The following is a 20,147-nucleotide window of genomic DNA, read 5'->3' as shown; positions in this document are numbered from 1 at the left end:
CTTTCTATTCTACTGGGTCCAGTAGGTGATGAGTCTAGGAGGCTGGCAGTGAATACTAGCTGACATTCCAGTTCAGCATCATTAAATTTGACACGGGAATAAATCTTAGTATACAGGTGAAATTCTGGATTTCCAGGGGTCAGGCAGGGAAGAACCAGACAGATTGTCATATAGTATGTCATTCAGACTTCAGCCCTGGCAAAGCTGTAAAGCGGGGAATGTAGTCTTTGGCACCTTTGGGCTCCAGTGTCCTTCTGCAGGCTGCTCTGGGTCCATGATCCAGAAAGTGTTCTTTTTACCCTGATCTTTATTTTTTGGACAAGACTTGAATGTCTAATGATCTAGTCTCATGTGGTTTTTCCTAAACTGACAGTCTTTCTAACAACCCCCCCCCAAAAAAAAAAAAACCATGAAAGAGTCCCACCCATTAAGTCCCTTGTCTCTATGTCTCCCATCAGCTCCTGCATTAGGTCATTTCTGGAGATGATCCCTTAAGCCAATGAGTGGCTCAAGGTGATGTTGGAGGCAGCAGAGCAGGCTGGAGGTGGAGATGGGGTGGGGGTGTCAGCTGTTGCACTCAGATGCAACCACTGAAGGGACAAGCTTGGGGTGCAGGGGTGCAGGTCAGTCTGCTGTCTGATCCATACGTGATCCTGTCTGATCCATAGGTGAAGAACTGGTGGATTTTTGGATTCTTGTTGAGAAGATCCTGAGCATAGATGAGATGGACCTGAAAGTGAGAGACCACTACCTTTCCCTCCTCTTTGTGCTGAAGGCCACCCATCTGCAGGAAAGCTCACGAGTGGTGACTCTCTGCAACATGAACATCAGTAAGAATCAAAAAGCATATCTGAGGTGAAATCCCTGGCAGATGCAAGAAAATATCAATCCAATATCTGATAGTCCTCAGTCTCTTGCCTTGCAGACTGCTCCTCTCTCCACTAGGGATGCCAGTGGGAAGTCCAACCCTTAACAGCGAACGGTTGAGAGAGACAGTTGTCCTTAAGCTGGTATGTGCCTCTTCCTGAGATGTTGCTTGTTAGTGAAGTTTAGCTGGAAAGAGTGAAGGGGAATTGGGACAAGGTAATTGAACATTCCTGCACTTTCTAAGCCTGCATGGCTTGTTTTGTGTTGTTTTGTTGTTTTGCTTTGTTTTCAATTAGGATTCGCAGCAGCAGAGCAAACTACAGTCCACAGGCCAAATGCAGTACATGTGGCCTATGAGCTAAGACTGTTTTTGTATTTTTCAAAGCTTAAAGAAGACTGTACAACAGAGACTGTAAGTGGCTCACAAAGCCTAAAATATTTACTATCTAACTCTTCATAGAAAAAAGTTTGCCCCAGATGTTCAAGCAGGTTTTAGAAAAGGCAGAGGCACCAGAGATCAAATTGCCAACATCCGCTGGATCATGGAGAAAGCAAGAGAGTTCCAGAAAAACATCTATTTCTGCTTCATTGACTATGCCAAAGCCTTTGACTGTGTGGATCACAATAAACTGTGGAACATTCTGAAAGAGATAGGAATACCAGACCACCTGACCTGCCTCTTGAGAAACCTGTGTGCAGGTCAGGAAGCAACAGTCAGAACTGTACATGGAACAACAGACTGGTTCCAAATAGGAAAAGGAGTACGTCAAGGTTGTATATTGTCACCTTGCTTATTTAACTTATATGCAGAGTACATCATGAGGAATGCTGGGCTGGAAGAAGCACAAGCTGGAATCAAGATTGCCGGGAGAAATATCAATTACCTCAGATATGCAGATGACACCACCCTTATGGCAGAAAGTGAAGAGGAACTAAAAAGCCTCTTGATGAAAGTGAAAGAGGAGAGTGAAAAGGTTGGCTTGAAGCTCAACATTCAGAAAATGAAGATCATGGCATCTGGTCCCATCACTTCATGGGAAATAGATGGAAAAACAGTGGAAACAGTGTCAGACTTTATTTTTTGGGGCTCCAAAATCACTGCAGATGCTGATTGCAGCCATGAAATTAAAAGATGCTTACTCCTTGGAAGGAAAGTTATGACCAACCTAGACAGTATATTAAAAAGCAGAGATATTACTTTGCCAACCAAGGTCCATCTAGTCAAGGCTATGGTTTTTCCTGTGGTCATGTATGGATGTGAGAGTTGGACTGTGAAGAAAGCTGATCGCCGAAGAATTGATGCTTTTGAACTGTGGTGTTGGAGAAGACTCTTGAGAGTCCCTTGGACTGCAAGGAGATCCAACCAGTCCATTCTAAAGGAGATCAGTCCTGGGTATTCATTGGAAGGACTGATGCTAAAGCTGAAACTGCAATCCTTTGGCCACCTCATGCGACGAGTTGACTCACTGGAAAAGACCCTGATGCTGGGAAAGGTTGGGGGCGGGAGGAGAAGGGGACGACAGAGAATGAGATGGCTGGATGGCATCACCGACTCTGTGGACATGAGTTTGCGTGAACTCTGGGAGTTGGTGATGGACAGGGAGGCCTGGCGTGCTGTGATTCATGGGGTCGTGGAGAGTCGGACATGACTGAGCGACTGAACTGACTGAACTGAACTGAACTGAACTCCTTCTCTAGAACATCAAATTCATTCAAATGTATTTATTTATTAAATGAGGAGGCATTCTTAACCCAAATACAAATGATGTGCTCCAGAAGCTGCACTGTTTGGGGTTAGTCACACTCCTCTCTATGTAGATAATTGGCAATTGATGATATTAAAATCAGGGCTAGTCAGGATTTTACCAAATTATCCAGTCCAAACTCCTTCCTTTGGTCAGATCTAACTTTGAGAAATTCCATTCAGAGGTACATGTTTCTTGTTCTTAAACATATTTGCTGGTACCACTTGCTTTTCTTTACAATAATGTTTAGTAGTCTAAAAAGTAACTTGAGGAATCCCATAAAATGGTTATTTCTCTGGGGAAGAAGCAAGGTGATCAGAGTAATAAGGGGTCATTGTGTGCTGGACAAACCCTAAAATCATGTTCACTTTATCTCTGACCTGTCTAGGGTTGCATGAGGAATGAATGAAATGCTATACACAAAAATGTTTGGAAAAATTCAAAAACCTAACTATCCCCACATCATTTTCATCCTCTATCTCTTTTTATTCTTTCCAGAGGCCCTCCTGAACCTGTCCATCTGGCATCCCAACCAGTCAACCACTAGGAGGGAGATCCTGAGCCACATGCAAAAAGTGGCCCTGTTCAAACTCCAGAGCTATTGGCTCCCCAACTTTTACACCCATGCCAAGACAATCATGGCCAAGGAGGAATCGTGCCAGGCTCTGATGCAGGAATATGAGACTCGCCTGTGCAGTATCTGCTATACCCATGAAGGAGGTCTCCCTCTGAATATGAATATCAAAAAGGCCCACAAACCCCAGAAGCAGTACTCAAGCAGGAAGATCAAGAGGAAGATGTGGCACTTGATAGACCGTGGCTCATGGTCTCTGGAAATGGATACTAATCCAGATACCAACACAGTGCCCCACCAGGAGCTGGGTTCTCAAGACAAGGTTATACAAAAGCCTTTCCTGAAAGAGGCCTCTTCAAAGGACAGAATCATTAGTTCCCTGGAAAAGGATGTTCTCTATGCCAGGAAGTCCAATGTGAAGAAGAAAGCCAAAAGCCACCTCCACATGGAAGGCCTCTTTGAGACAGCATTCTCAACCCACCTGAGGACTGTCACCCCCATCATCAATTACTCCCCCCACGTGACCATCAAGAAGGCTGTGAAGCAGAACCTTTCCTTGGGGTACACCCACTGGGCCCTGTGTGCGGATGCCTGTGCAGGGAGTCCCTTCCGGGACCACCTGAAGAAGCTAAATTTGAAAGTGGAGATCCAACTCTTGGACCTCTGGCAGGATCTGCACCATTTCCTCAGTGTCCTGATGAATAACAGGAAGACTGGGAAAGCCATCTTTCGGCATATGCTGGGCAACAGGATCTGTGAGCTCTACCTGAATGAGCAGATGGGTCCACGCCTGCCACTCAAATCTCAAACCATTGAAGGCCTGAAGGATATGCTGCCTTCTGGGGATGTGAACCCCTGGATTCCCAGAACCCAGAAGGAGATCTGCAAGGTAGGCCATGCATCATAGAAATGGGTTGGTATCTGGAAGATTAGGTCAAAACTGACCAAAAATCCTACCTGGTCATCTATACTGACTAACTTAATGATATAACTACCCACACAATACGTATTGAAGAGTTGGTTGATCTCTTATGAGTAAGTTATATATAAATTCCCAAGAAGTAGCCAGAACCCCGAAGTAGGATGAAGATGGAAGAGTAGTCATTACCCACCTTTTATTTCTGCTTCAATTCCCCCTGATATGGAGTCTCTCAACCTCAGACTCTTCTTCTGAGGGATGTTTTAAGAACTCTGAGCTAAATGTCATGAATCAAAATGAATCAAAATACAGGGTCTCCCTTTCCTAGACTAGCCATCATGGAAATGGCCAAGTGGGAGGATTTATTTTTAACCCAAAACATTAGATAAAAGCATGGGGCTATCCTAGACACCCACAGGAAGTAATAGATTGACTATTGTCAAAATCTTGGCAGAAAACAAGTGGCTGAGCCAAATTGAGGAGAGAGCTCAATAAAAAGGGACTACTTACAAAGAAGGGTAGGGAAACCACAAGGCCAGTAAGGTGCACTGGAAGTTGTGTTGGACTAGTAGAGGAACCAGGGTTAGAACCCAGGAGTTCTTGGCTCTAATTCCAGCACAATTTCCAATGCACCTTAATTATCCAAGATTGCACATCTGGGCAATGTTGGATGAGATCTGTCCAGGGGGTACACAGTCAAAGCTGTTTGCACAGTTCCCGAGTAGAAGTTCCAGAGCCCTCCTCCCTTCCTGCCCCACCCTTTGTGGAGGCATTTGGAACTAGATGGAGGCTTAGGTGGGCTGTATTTCCTGCATCAGTAAATCCACACAGCAAAGCTCTCTTGGCCTTTGGTCTGCTGCAAAGGTATTAAAGGTATCTATATTATTAGATAATGCTGGGCTCTCACAGTTTCTAAGGTTAAAAATCTTGATATCATTTATGACTCACCTCTTTGCCTCACACTCGTGTCTAGTCTATGGGTGAATCCAACCCTAAAAATATGCAGAATCTGATATTCCTCCCCTCACCTATTATAACCACTCTAAACAAGCTCTGTCCAAACTCACCTGGATCACTGCAATGGCTTCCTAGCTGATACCTCTGGATCTGCTCTTGACCCTCAGCAGATCCATTTCTGCACTGGCCACAACATAAGTTGTGTGATTTAACTGAAAATAAAAGTGAGGACATTGAAGACAGATGGCTGTCTCCAGTAAAAGCGAAAGTCCTTGCTAAAACCAACAAGGCCTACACTGTCTGTCCTCTGCCTCTCCTCTCTGGCTTCATCTTCCTCTGCCCCCATGCTCATCATTTTGGTCATACCAGACACATGGCCAGCTCAGCTGTGCTGCTCCTACTGTGTGTAATGTGTGGATCCCTGTACGACTGAGTGCCTGCCTCCCCCAGGTTTTTGCTCAAGTCATCTCAGTGAGGCCTTACTTGCCCACTTTACGTAAAACTTCAACCCTATCCCCATTTTACATTTTTCCTTAGCACTTACCATGATCTGGATTCATGTATATATCCTTCCACACATGCATACATACACATTGTGTGTATGCATGTATAATGCATATATAATCCTTATAATGTACATGTATGCCTTTGTGTGTACAGTGTACATCTATTATATACACATATACTTGTATTCTATTTTAAATAAATACACAATATGCATATATGTTATATATGTGTGTGTTATATAGATTTGTTTTTTCACTTATTTTGCTTCTTTTCCTTCTTCTTATGAGGGCAGAGGTTTTTATGTTTTGTCACTAGTCTCCCAGCATCTAGAAAGCTACTGGCAGTGTAGTGTGGAGTGCTCAATAGTGCATTCAGCAGATGTTTGTTGAATCAATTAATCCTAACTTGAGATGACCCTTACTTTGGGCTTTGCTCAGGACAATATTTTCTGGTTTGAGACATTTGTTTCTGTTAGAACTCTCATTTTCATCCATCCGTTCAACCATCCTCCAATTATCCAGTTACCTTTTGGTGAATACTCATAGCACGCCAGCTAATATATGGCTATTTCCTAACTTCTGATTCACTTATGTGAAAACAGAATCCATGTGGAATATAAGGAAAAAATTTTAAATCCTGGTTTTATCACCATTTGGCTAGGTGGTCTTGAACAAACTAGGAAGTCCAAATTCTTTAGTTTTCCTAGGTCTCTCTTTCCCCAGATGTAAAATGAGAATTGGGTAAAATCATATTTTGTTATTATATTTGTGAATTCAATAAATTTATATAAATGTTGAGGACACTATACTGTAAAAGGCAAATAAATGAAAAGGGAGGGATGTGGAAGACAGAGCATCAGTCTTAAGGTCGGCTTTTGTTTTCCAACCAGAGAGAGGAAGATTGAGAGACAGTGCTGAAGATGTCAGGTATATGGAACTTCATAGACAAGGAGACCAACAATGATGACAAGAAATGAGTTCCTTAATTAAGAGAAAATCTATTGGAAAATAGATTCACAGTTACCAGGGGCTGGGGGCAAAGAAAATGGGGAATTGTTGCTTAATTAGTACAGAATTTCTATTTGGGGTTATGAAAAAGTTTTGGAAATAGACAGTGGTTATAGTTGTAATATTAATATAATGCAGGTAATTAATGCCTCTGAATTGTGCACAAAAAAATGGCATGAAAAAATGGCAAATTTCATGTTATGTATATTTTACAACAATAAAAAGTTTCTTTTTTAAAGAGAGGCAGTAAGATTGGAGACACAAAGGACATTGATTTTTAGTGAAGAGAGCAGACGGCCGTGAATTTGAAGGCCAACTTCTCCACTTTCAAACTGTTTTATCTGAGGTAGAAGGCTGGGGGCCCCTTTGTCCTTGCTTCGTCAACAGTGCAATGGGGTCATAACAGCCCCTCAGAGAAAGGCACTGTGTGTGCAGTGTCTGACAAGTGGTAGGTACACAAACGTTCATCCTCTTAAGGACCCTTAATCAGATCCATAGAAGCTTAGAATCAGAGGAGGCCCTGGAGGTTCCCTCAGCTTTCAGTCTCATTGTACTGATGACAGAGCAAGGTCTAAGGTCTCACTGTTGTCTCCTGGCAAGTGCAGAGCCAGCATCCAGATTACCCTGCTGCTGCTGCTGCTAAGCTGCTTCAGCCGTGTCCGACTCTATGTAGCCCCATGGACAGCAGCCTACCAGGCTCCTCCATCCATGGGATTTTCCAGGCGAGAGTATTGGAGTGGGTCGCCATTGCCTTCTCCGCCGGATTCCCCTAGTCTGCTGCAAAGTCAGCAAACTCCAGTCCTGGAGCCAAATCCAGCTTACCTCATATATTTGTATAGCCAGCAAGCTAAGACTGGTTTTATACCAATATCTTTTCTAGACAATATTGCTGTTGTTGTTGTTGTGGGTTTTGGGGGTTGTTTTTTTTTTTTTTCTTGGCTGTTGTAGCCTTGTGGAATCTTAGTTCTCTGATCAGGGATTGAACCCATGCCCTCTGCAGTGCAAATGTGGAGCCCTAACCACTGGGCTGCCAGGGAACTCCCTGGTTTTACATTTTTTAACAGTAGGAAAAAAACATCAAAAGAAAAATGTGTCACACTGCATGGACGTTACACGAAATTCAAATTTCTGTGTCCATGAATAAAGTTTTATTACAGCATAGCCACGCCCATTTGCTTATGTGCTGTCATGTGCTACAACTACACAGTTAAGTCATTACAACAGTTTGGTCTGCGGCCCAAACAGACTAAAATATTTGCTATCTAACTCCGTATACACTGTCCTGAGGAAAAGCCAAGAAAGTTTGCCAAGTGATTTACAAACTCAATTCTGAAGGAAACTCTAACATTCTAACTAAAATGAACTATAGAAAAATAAAAATAGTAGGTTAAATTTCAAAAAACAATCATGCTGTTTTTGGATATTATTTTATTTATTATTAGATAATTGATAGGAGAAATTTGCTGGTTGCCTAATGGGGATTCCTGTGTGGATTACTATTATTTTTTCCTCTGGCTTCATTTAAAATTCTTTGTCATCAACTTTGGATGGTTTTAATACAATGTGTTTCGGAGAATGTCCTTTTGTGTTGAGGTATAATAATTAGGTATTCTCTTAGCTTCATGAACTTGTATATCCAGTTCCTTCTGCAGGTTTGTATTATTTCTTTAAATAAATTCACTGCTCCCTTTCCCTTCTTTTCTCCTTCTGAGATATGCTCTATGTTGTCCTTCCTAATGAAATCACATAGTTCTTGTAGAATCTCTTTTCCTTTTTCTTCCTCATCCTCCTGCTCTTCTCCTTTGTCTTCTTTTTAAGCTCTTAGTTCTCTCTCCTCTTCTCTCTGTACCATTTCTAGATTTCCATCTTTGAGTGTGCTAATCTTCTCTTCAATATAGTCTGCTCTATTTCCAGGGCTTTTTTTTTTCTTTTCTCCTTAGCCATGCCATGTGGCTTGTAGGACTTTAGTTCTCCAACCAGGGACTGTACTGGGCCCACAGCAGTGAAAGCATGGAGTCCTAAAGCACTTGACTGCCAAGGAATTCCCTCCAGTGCTTTCTAATGCATTCTTCATCTCATTTATCGAGTTTTTCAAGTTCAGAATTTTTGTTTGATTTTTTTTTAGAGTTTCAATCTCTTTGGTAAAGTATTCCTCTGTTCATTAACGTTATTCCTGAACTCATTGAACTGCTTTTCTGGTTTTTTCTTACAGCTCACTGATTTTCTTCATGAAATGGTTTTGAATTCTCTATCAGTTAGATTGTAATATTTCATGACTTTAGTGGAGAATTGGTTTCTGGAGAACCATCATTTTCTTTTAATGGTACCATGTTACTGTGTTCTTCATAGTCCTTGATAAGTTGTTCCTCTGCCAGTGCATTTGAAGTATTAGTAGCAAACATCCTTCTTATTTAGGTAAAGGTTTATAACTTGATTATAACAATTCGAAGGGCTTCTGGTGGCTCAGAGGTAAAGAATCCACCTGTCAATGGAGGAGATGCAGGTTCAATCCCTGAATTGGGAAGATCCCCTGGAGAAGGAAATGGCAACCCTCTCTAGTACTCTTGCCTGGAGAATTCCAGGCTACGGTCTGGCAGGCTGCAGTCCATGGGGTCACAAAAGAGCTGTACATGACTTAGCGACTAAACACAACAATTCAAAAAGTTGGTACTTAGAGGCTTTTCTTTTGTTTCATAGTAGGAGGTGATATAGTTTTTGCTTTCTCCTACCTGAGTGCCTCTAACTGTGTTTGAGAATTGGCACTTTCCATCCTCCACCTCCTCTGCTAGAGTTGTCACTGGTATCCTCATGGTTGCTGCTTGCGCTTCTGGGGAGTCTGGCACCTTGCTGCTGGTGGTACCGTTGCTGTCACTGGCGTCACTTCCTGGGGCACGGGGATGATGGACATCTCCACTGTGTCCGGGGACACTTGGATCAGGTGCTGGGAGGGAAGGGAGAGAAGGAGCTGGAGTTGTGGATGCTTCTCCCAGTCCACCCATCTTTAGTGTACAGATGGGTGGACCCCGTGAGCATCCTGGTGTGTTGGATAGAGATGCATTTGTTGAATTGTGGGTGTTCACTAGTTGTAAACTGAAGGAGAGAGACAAAGGGAGCATCTTATAATACCATGATGCTGATGTCGCCACTCAGGCTGGATGGCATCACCGACTCGATGGACATGAGTTTGAGTGAACTCCGGGAGTTGGTGATGGACAGGGAGGCCTGGCGTGCTGTGATTCATGGGGTCGCAAAGAGTCGGAAACGACTGAGCGACTGAACTGAACTGAACTGAAATAGACATCAGTGGAATACTCATTTCACATGTTGATTTTTAATATTTGATACATATATATTTCGAGCTTATCCATTAGTAACACTATATTACATTATGCTAAGTGCTAAGTCGATTCAGTCGTGTCCGACTCTTTGCGACCCCGTGGACTGTGGACCGCCAGGCTCCTCCGTCCATGGGGACTCTCCAGGCAAGAATACTTGAGTGGGTTGCCATGCCCTTCTCCAAAAGCATGACCCCTACCCTCCAAATTTCACCCCCACCTTGGGAAGCAGTGGTCTCCCACATGAAAACCCCTGATTCTCTTTCCACCCATTTCTAGCCTTTCTGACCATCACCTTTGAGCACTAGAATGCTGCTTCTTTTTCTGATCTTTCTGTTTATCTGTATCTTTTTGAAACACAATCTGTTATAGATTGCTATTATTCAATCACTGCGTTGAATTCTTTCAGGAATATACTTCACTGGTTTCCTCAGAAGCCAAGGAGATCTGATAAAGTTATTAAAACTCATGCTCTTAAACTCACCTTTTGGCAGCATGACTTGGGCAGTTTCTGGAGACAATCTTATGTTCCTTTTAAATTATCATAAGCAACTTATTGCCTGTAAAATAATGTCCAGACTACTTATCAGACCATTCAAGTTCCTTACAAACAGTCCCAGTCAGCTTTCTCTGCCTCATTCCTTGCCGTTGCCCCAGCCCTGAGCTCTTTACAAGAATGCTGCAGCTCAGCCATCCTGGAATATTCATTGTTCTCACACATCTTCTTTCCTTTATCTCTTTGCTTCATCTCTTCCCATTAGCTGAATGCCGTTTACTCCATGTCAGAATGGTGAGTTCCTACTTATACTGCAAGGTATAAATTGTGATTTAATTCTTCCTGCCTTTATGAACTTTTCTTGGATTTTCTGAACTCAAAACGTAGCTAATTATTTCCCCTTCTCTGCTCCCAAAGAACTTTGTTCTCACCTCTATCATAGCGTGAGTCATACTAGAAAGTGAACTCCTTGAGAACCAGGCTTGTAGCTTGTTGGTCTCTGTATTTTCAGTCATGTGCTCCGTGTCTGGCACATGGGAGGCACTCAGAAAATAGTTCAAATAAATATATGAATGAAAGTAAGTGCAGATAAATCAATCTAGCTAAGCACTGACTTGTGGGATTTTTTTGATTGTGTTTGTTTGGTTGTTTTTATCTGATGAAGTATTCAAGTGGATAAGATCTTCAAGTGGGAGACGTCAAGAATAGACATATCAAAAAGAGACGCTTGGTTTCCAGGACCCTTTTAAGAATTAAATGAGATAATACTTTACAAAGGAACAAATAAATATGTAGATAATAATTGCCCTTTAGTAAAAGATTTGTTATTTCTCTTCTTAAAGTGAAAGTGAGCATGTTAGTCGTTCAGTCGTGTCTGACTCTTTGCGACCCCATGGACTGTAGCCTGCCAGGCTCCTCTGTCCTTGGCATTCACCAGGCAAGAACACTGGAGTGGATTGCCATTCCCTTCTCCAGGGGATCTTTCTGACCCAGGAATTGAACCCTGGTCTCCTGCACTATAGGCAAACTTTTTACCATCTGAGCTACTAGGGAAGCCTCTTCTTAAGTAAATATCAATCACTGTTCTCTGAGATTCAGAGAGAGGCTGTGACGGGAGCTGTCATATTCAGAGAAGAAAAGGAATACTTCCTGGTTGGTCATGCTAATGTTTGCTATTCCATATCTCCAATTAGAGAATCTGCAGCCTTCTCTTCTCCTGTGTGAATACTAGCAGGACAGAGGCAGCAAGCATCTCCTCATAATGCTTATGTTGTATTTGGATTTCAGATCCTCAGCCCCTGGTATACTGAATTCCTGGATGAAGAGGACTACTGGTTTCTCCTTTTTACAGTAGGAGGGACTTTGAGTTGGGGAGGAATCATGAGGTTGAGGGAAGAAGAGGGAGTTACTGCTCTTTCAGAAGTGCTCTTTGTTAAAGTCAATGAAATGTTAAGTATTTTTCTATCAACCGGGGTTGATAGTTTCTGATGTTCTAAAGAGAAACCTCTCAAGGAAAAAGATTCAAATCTGGCTTTGAAAAAGTCACATTCATATAGAATTTCTCACTTATAGAGAAAGAGTTTGATTCGAAGGTGTGTGGTACGTATGGGGTGTGTGTGGTTTGTATGGGGTGTGTGTGGTTTGTATGGGGTGTGTGTGGTTTGTATGGGGTGTGTGTGTGTGTGTGTGTGTCTATAAAGGAACAATAGTTCTTAACAAACTGAAAATAATCAGAGTCCATGTGACAGGGAGGCAAAGAAGGACCGAGCTGTTTCTGGCCTAGTTCCTATAGCAAATGCTGTCTGCCACCATCTCCTTCTCTTAGACTCAGAGCAGGCTCATCAGCACCAAGTGGCATAAAAAAGAATCTATAATCAAAGAAGATATCATTCTTCTTTACAAGAGATTTGAGGAATCACTGGAGTTAAGCCAGGGTTTGGCTAACATGGCAGAAATGGAATCTATGCAATGGCAAAAGATAGCTACTGAGGACCTGAAGCAAGGTGGGTCCCTCCGGGTAGAAAGGAAGTCTCCAGTGTTTCTGGCAGGTAAGGTCAGTCACCATAATTTTTTTTTTTTATCCTTCCATACAAGCAGCTGTGAAATATTAGTATTTCAACATTAAGTATTTACTATGTGTCAATACTATGCAATGCAAAGGTGATAAAGAGGACCTCATTTGATCTTCCAGATAACATGTGAGGTAAGTACAGGGTAACTGAGGCACAGAAAGGACAAGTTACATTTCCAAGGTCACACAGTAAGTGGCAGAGTCAAGACCTGAATCCAGACTGACTGACTGCAGAGGCCCCCACTGGCTCTGAAAGGGAACCAGAGAACTCAAGTTTGACCAGGCTCATGCCCACCAAGACATCACCACAGTTATACTGATTACTCCATTTCATGCATCTGAAAAACAAGTGCCATACCTCCCCAGAATCAGGTCTAGGACATTCCTATGAATATGTTTTTAACAGCCACTCGCTTCCCCCAACACAACACACCAGCCACCCAGGCAGTGGATAGCCATGGTTAGGAACACAAGGCTCTGCTGTCCCACAGATCTGGGTTATATTCTAGCTCTGCTAGTGACTGTGTGAACCTGAACAATGTATTTAACCTGTCTTCAAGCCTGTTTCTCTCAACTGTAAAATGAGAATAATAGATTTGTTGTGAAGATGACCCAAGACCATCCATGAAAGCTATTAACACAATATTTGGCAATAGTAAGAGTAGTCAGTATTGTTCAAATTGAACAAACTGCTTTAATTATCAGTGCTGAGGCAGTCAGAGTACTGCAATATTTCTCAAACTTCAAAGCACGATAAATGCTTTTGACTTCATTTCGGGAAACATATACCTGTATTTGTATGTGTGTGTGCATAAATATATATTAAAATTTTTTCACAAAGCAACACCTGTCCTTATTACATAAGATTATATACTCATACTCTCTATATTATTCCATTTCATTTTGTAAAAGCTAGTAATAACTGTTTTTTGACATTCTTTTGAGTCATGACATACATATTAGTAATCAGTTCAGTCGCTCAGCATATCTGACTCTTTGCAACCCATGAACTGCAGCACGCCAGGCCTCCCTGTCCATCACCAACTCCCAGAGTCTACCCAAACCCATGTCCATTGAGTCGGTGATGCCATCCAACCATCCCAGTCTCTGTCGTCCCCTGCTCCTCTTGCCCTCAGTCTTTCCCAGCATCAGGGTCTTTTCAAATGAGTCAGCTCTTTGCATCAGGCGACCAAAGTATTGGAGCTTCAGCTTCAACATCAGTCCTTCCAATGAACACCCAGGACTGATCTCCTTTAGGATAGACTGGTTGGATCTCCTTGCAGTCCAAGGGACTCTCAAGAGTCTTCTTCAGCACCACAGTTCAAAAGCATCAATTCTTCGGTGATCAGCTTTCTTCACAGTCCAACTCTCACATCCATACATGACCACTGGAAAAACCATAGCCTTGACCAGACGAACCTTTGTTGGCAAAGTAATGTCTCTGCTTTTTAACATGCTGTCTAGCTTGGCCATGACTTTCCTTCCAAGGAGTAAGCGCCTTTTAATTTCATGGCTGCAGTCACCATCTGCAGTGATTTTGGAGCCCACTTCATGGCAAATAGATGGGGAAACAGTGGAAACAGTGGCTGACTTTATTTTGAGGGGCTCCAAAATCACTGCAGATGGCAATTGCAGCCATGAACTTTGTAATCAAAAGCTTTGAAAATTCATTTCCACCACTCCTTTGCTCTGTGAGTTTACTTGGCCAGCCACTGTATCTTCCTGAGTCTCATTCCCTCATCTATAGAATGGGGATGGTGGCACTGTTGAAAGGATAGGCCGTAGTGCATTTGCATAGCAAGTAGGTCCTCAACAATAGTACTTGTTAGATTACACTAAAAAATGTAACCCTCACCTCTCTTAAAACTTTGATATGCACTCTGTACAAAGCAGGTTGCTTTGGGTGCTTGCCCTTTGGAACATACTCAGGCATGAATTATTAAAAGCTAGCATGAACAGGCCATCTGGTTTACCTTAGGATTTCCCCTTCGCTAAATCCCAAACATTCCAAATCCTCTCCCAGGAATCAAGAGAAAAGTAAAAGAAAGGATGGCTGATAAATTTGACCCTACACATGCTGGGCAAGGGGCATTCCCCTTGATGGCCATGAAATGCCAGGAAGGATCAGGAAGAGTGGTAATCACCTCCATGGAGATGCCCCCTCCCTCCCTCCAGCATCCCCTCCGCCATTGCTTTCTTGCAATGCAAATCTACCCCAGTGAAGGGCCTCCCATGCATTTGTCCAAGTCCGGGCCCTGGCTCCCCAAGTAGGCTGATGCCTCCTCTCAGACTATACCATAAACTCTCTGAGCATCAGAGCTAGAATACTCTCATATTTCTTGTAGAGAAACTGAGCCAAGGTACAAGTCTTGCCCAAAGTGTCTCAGCAGGGGAGGGATTGATGAAAGACTGGAAAACTGAATTGATAGCAGCAATAATCCACTGCTTTTACAACTACAGAGTCTTCTGACTGAGAGATGGTAGTGATGACAGTGATAATGCTGACATAAGGACAACTGACATTCAGAGGGCCACACCCCATATTCCTTCTAGATTCCACCAGTATAACCTGGAAAAGTCCTGGACTGCCCTGGAGAGTTTCAGGGAAACTGTGGGTGATGAGATTTACCCTAAATCTCAGAGCTCATAACACAAATGAGTGTTTTGACCTTGTTAGGCATAGTGCTGCTATTCTGCCATTCCCTATCAGTATCAGTTAAGCTGCTCAGTTGTGTCTGACTCTTTGCGACCCCATGGACTACAGCACACCAGACTTCCCTGTCCATCACCAACTCCTGAAGCTTACTCAAACTCATGTCCATCAAGTCGGTGATGCCATCCAACCATCTCATCCTCTGTCATCCCCTTCTCCTCCCACCTTCAATCTTTCCCAGCATCAGTGTCTTTTCCAAGTGAGTCAGTTCTTCACATCAAGCAGCCAAAATATTGGAGTTTCAACTTCAGCATCAGTTCATATTCATCCTTCCAATGAATATTTATCCTTCCAATGAATATTCAGGACTGATTTCCTTTAGGATTGCCTAATACCTCATTAAAACTTCTCTTGCTGCCTCAGCCTTACAGTCCCATCTCATTTTGAATACAGAAAGTCATTCCCTCCCAATTCACCATGCATGACAACATGATATATAGCTACCTTTAGAAAAGAATAATTCACTCTAAAAGGACAATGATTTGCAACTATTGATGATATTCGGAGATATGAGTTGTCAATTCTGAAAGTAATTGCATCAAATTTTTTGGCACAATAGCAGAATGTTTGAATGCATTTGCAGCTCCTCCCTATACCAGGGTTTGAAGGGGTCCATATTCATTTGGATGAATTACTTCTAGTATATATGTTAACACTTAGTGCCTCTTTCAAAGTCATATCAGTTACCCTTAGGCAGAAAATTTCCATGGATCAGGTCTCCCCAAGAAGGGCAAAAGCCCCCATTCTAGAGGACAGGGGAGGCAGTATTTTCTTGCTTCTAATTTGGCCTAGGAAACTTGTATTTTCTAAATAAACATTTCAGTAAAACACTATTGTCCTACTTAAATAGCATTTTAAAGACAATACTTGCAAAAAAAAGTGCGTGAATCTTTGAAACCAGAGTAGACAACAAGACTCCATTTTTGTTTTTCCCTGTTTGATAGACATAGAGAAAATGGCCTTTGAGGAGCTCTGTTATAAGTATCCAAAGGTGGCCATAGAGAAGATCAGTGATGACTACAAAGTATATTGTGAAAAAGAACCTCATATAGGTAAGTGTTTAAACTCAAGGATAGATGTGAGACAACCAGGTAAGATAGAATCTTGAAACCTCAAGAGGCATAAACCAAAAGGATGGTCAACAGAGAATGGCCATGTCTGTCTTTTCTCCTATGAGGCCAAAGAAGGGCATCATGAAAGTCAGATGCAATGTAAATGAATGAAGATGATGATGAAATTGCTAATTCCTACTTTCTTGCCTAGAAACTCTGGGGTTTTCAACAGTGCAGATTTGTCTCCTGCCAAGATTTCTGGAGTCAGAGTTTTGTAAAAGGAGATTTGTTGGGGGGTATGTTCTTATAAATAACACCCATATGGGGGTGAGGAAAGCAGAACTGGGCAGAGATAGATGCTGAACTGTGAGGTAGTTACGGTAAACATCAGCAGATCCTGTAGGAAGCTCTAAAGCCAAGATAGCCCTTCATAGTTGTCCCTCATTGAGGCAAGAAACTTGTACCTTCTCACTGACTCAAATGGGATGTGGCTGACTTTGGGAGGACATAACCTTGGGTCAGGCAGTGCCCTTTGGCCAAAGACACTTCCAGAGGGGCCCTCACCTGTGGCAGCAGCCAATAACTCCAGACAGCTGGGAAAATGAGTGTTTTGCTCCTAAAATGAGCTAAGTCATGCACCAGAGCACTCAGTATTGTCCACTTACTTTGTAAGGAAATTTTACCCCATCTTGGAACAGTTCTTCCAGGAGTCTGGTGGCTTCTTTTCCTAGGGATCTTACGTAGGAAAGGCTGACACACACTATTACGGCTTGTCTGGAGATCACAACAAATACTCTTTTTCTCCTTGCTTTTCTACTCATGACAGATTCCTTCTGTGGTTCTGCTAGTGGTTCTGCTGGTCTCGGGGGACTTACTTGGCAAGATAACCTAGACTTTCACCCCGAGAGACACGAGCCTTTGATCATCATGACTTCTTAGGCTGTGGCTGCTCGCCTGTTGATTTATCGTCACAATTGGACGAGGGAATACCCAGAGGGCCAAGTGAATTCTGCACAGCCCCTGCTACATATATATGACCCTGATGATTATAGTCAATGGCCCCGCCAGTGCAGTGACTACTTCACCTCCCTGCTAGCCTTCTGGCATAAGGAACTTGAAATGACTGAGTTCCTACTATATCCCTAGTAGCATTCCCACTCTGGGATCCTGGACCTCCAAGCTGGCACAATCCAGTACAGGAGCCACTAGGCCCATTGTGGCCATTAAGCTCTTGAAATATAGCTGGTACCAATAGGTTAAATAAAGCACATTACTAAAATTAATTTCACTCTTTTCCTTTTAGTTTTTTTAATTTGATTGCTAGAAATTTTAAATTTATATAATACATGTGGCTCCCATTATATTTCTATTGGACAGCGCTGGTCCATATCCACAGAACCTAAAGTTGTAAAGATTAAAAATTTCCCTAAGTAAGTCACCAATACTGATGGTAAATGGATCTCTTCTACTGTCATCCCTTGATTCTCATACTCAATATTTGACTCCCTGGGGGCCACAACACCATATTATGGTCTTCGGTTTTTCCTGGAGGATGATGCCTTATTTTTCAAAAGGTATCATCTCCAAGCTTGTGTGACAGCTATACCTTCAAAAAATGGCTTTGTTACTCTACCAGGCCATCAGCTCTCATAGGTGACAAAACTAGTGGATCCAACAATTGTATGCCCTTTGCCAGTCCCCTTTACTGTAAGTATAGCTCTTGATCAGAGGCAATGTTACAGGGGATCCTATTCAGGGGATCAAACACTTGTAAGCCCCAAATATCAGTGCTAACTGAAACCTTGCAGTTAGGAATACATGTCAGTTCCAGTCCAATACGGCTGCCCCTTCCAGAATAAAAAGGTCCAGCGTCATCAAATTGCCACCAAGTGGGTAGCTGGTTTTCCGAGAAGGATGTTGAAATACGTGAGTTTTAGTGTTTGTCTCTTGCTTGCAAGTTGAACATTTGGCAGCATTGGCAGCTAAATCAGCCTTAATGAGTATGGGGCCCGTGCTACTGGATCCATACCCAGCCTTCATCCCGTTCACCTGCCTACTCTGTTCATAAGCTCATTGTGCCAATGCTAGGATGGACTGTGACAGACAGTGGTTTCAGATGGACTGTGATGTCAGACTTGCTGATATCAACTGGCTAAGTCCCTCCGTCTTCTTGGTCCTTCAGTGCCTCTTTCTTAGCGGTTGTTTATTGATGGGCTTTGAGATACAATACAAAGATCTTCATATTTCAAATATATATATATATATATATTCTGATCATCTATTTCTTTTTGTATGACTTCTGGTAAATTGTGCCTTTCAAGGAATTGATCCATTTCATCTATGTTTTCAAATTGTGACATGGAGTTGTTCTTAGTATTCTTTTCTTACCCTTTTTATGTCTGTGGTATCTGTAGTGATATTCTTGCTTTCATTTATGATACAATCTGTTTTTCTTAGCTGGACAGAGACTTGTTGATATTATTGATCTTTTCAAAGAACCATGTTTGTCTTCATTGATTTTCTCTTTTGATTTCCGTACAGTTTCATTGAATTCTGCTCTAAGTTCTATTATTTCTTCTCTTCTGCTTCCTTTGGATTTTATTTGCTCTTCTTTTTTCACTTTCCTAAGGTAGAAACTTAGATGATTGATTTAGATGATCTTTCTTCTATTTTTATATATGGATGAAATGCTATACGTTTTCCTCTTTGCTACGTTTGCTCATCTCCCAAATTTTGATAAGTTGTGCTTTCATTTTTATTTAATTTAAAATACTTTAAAAATTTCTTCTTTGACCCATGTGTTATTAGAAGTATGTTTTAAAATCACCGTGTGTTTTGAGATTTTCCAGCTATTTTTCTGTCATTGAGTTCTAGTTTAATTGCATTGTGGTCTGACAGCAGATGTATGGTTTCTATTCATTTAAATTTTTTAAGGTATGTGTATGGCCCAGAATGTGTTCAGCACTGGTAAATGTTTCATGTGAGCTTCAGTGAAGTGTGTATTCTACTGCTATTTGATAAAGTGGTTTGTAGCTATCTAGTTTGATTGATGGTGTTGTTGATTTCAACTAGATCCTTATTGATATTCTGCCTGCTGGATCTTTCCATCTGTGACAGAGGGGTGTTGAAGTGTCCAACTTTGAAAGTGGATTTACATTTTCCTCCTTATAGTTCTGTCGCACATAGAACTCTTGTTTTGTTCACATAGTTTGAGACTCCAGTAGTATGTTAAAAATTATTGTATCTTCTTAAAGAATTGACCCCTTTATCATTATGTAATACTTTTTTTTAATCTCTGATATCACTCCTTTCTCTGAAGACTGTTCTGTATAAAATTAATACTCTTCTTTTTAAAAAAACTTATTTTTGGCTATGCTGGGTCTTCATTGCTGTGCGCAGGCTTTCTCTAGTTGAGGCTAGTTGGGGCTACTGTCTAGTTGCGGCCTCTGGGCTTCTCATTGCCATGGCTTATCGTCGCAAAGCATGAGCTCTAGAGTGCGGGCTCAGTGGTTGTGGTGCATGGGCTTAGTTGCATGTGGAATCTTCCCCAACCAGGGATAGAATCTGTGTCCCCTGCATTGCCAAGCAGATTCTTAACCACTGAACTACCAGGGAAGTCCTCTTCCTTTCTTTTGATTAGTGTTAGCATAGGTATATTTTTCTCTATCCATTTACTTACAATCTATATGTGTTTTTATATGTAAAGTCAGTATATTCAGTAGCTAATATATAGTGCTTAATGCAACACTTTAACAGCATCATCTTTTAGGATTTGAAATAGCTCAGCTGGAATTTCATCACCTCCACTAGCTTTGTTTGTAGTATGTTTCCTAGGGCCCACTTGACTTCATACTCCAGGATGTCTGGCTCTAGGTGTGACCACACCATCGTGGTTATCCAGATC

At 42.0% G+C, this 20,147-nt stretch overlaps 1 protein-coding gene across 2 annotated transcripts in view; it reads left to right on the top strand.

Moving 5' to 3' along the window:
- The window catches only part of RGSL1 (regulator of G protein signaling like 1), a 56,663-nt gene that overhangs the window by 11,082 nt on the left and 25,434 nt on the right, over positions 1-20,147 (top strand). For both annotated transcript variants that reach the window (XM_055418797.2, XM_088845029.1), the window contains 5 exons: positions 669-830; positions 3,111-4,075; positions 11,695-11,757; positions 12,233-12,455; positions 16,136-16,243. In XM_055418797.2, the coding sequence (XP_055274772.2) occupies positions 669-830; positions 3,111-4,075; positions 11,695-11,757; positions 12,233-12,455; positions 16,136-16,243 (1,521 nt within the window). The remainder of the gene's footprint in view (positions 1-668; positions 831-3,110; positions 4,076-11,694; positions 11,758-12,232; positions 12,456-16,135; positions 16,244-20,147) is intronic.

Source organism: Moschus berezovskii, chromosome 17 (assembly GCF_049115385.1).
Source record: "Moschus berezovskii isolate FMDL1 chromosome 17, NW_MosBer_1.0, whole genome shotgun sequence".
NCBI classification, from domain to species: domain Eukaryota; kingdom Metazoa; phylum Chordata; class Mammalia; order Artiodactyla; family Moschidae; genus Moschus; species Moschus berezovskii.
Note: the sequence above shows the minus strand (reverse complement) of the source record. Positions and strands in the feature narration are given on the sequence as shown.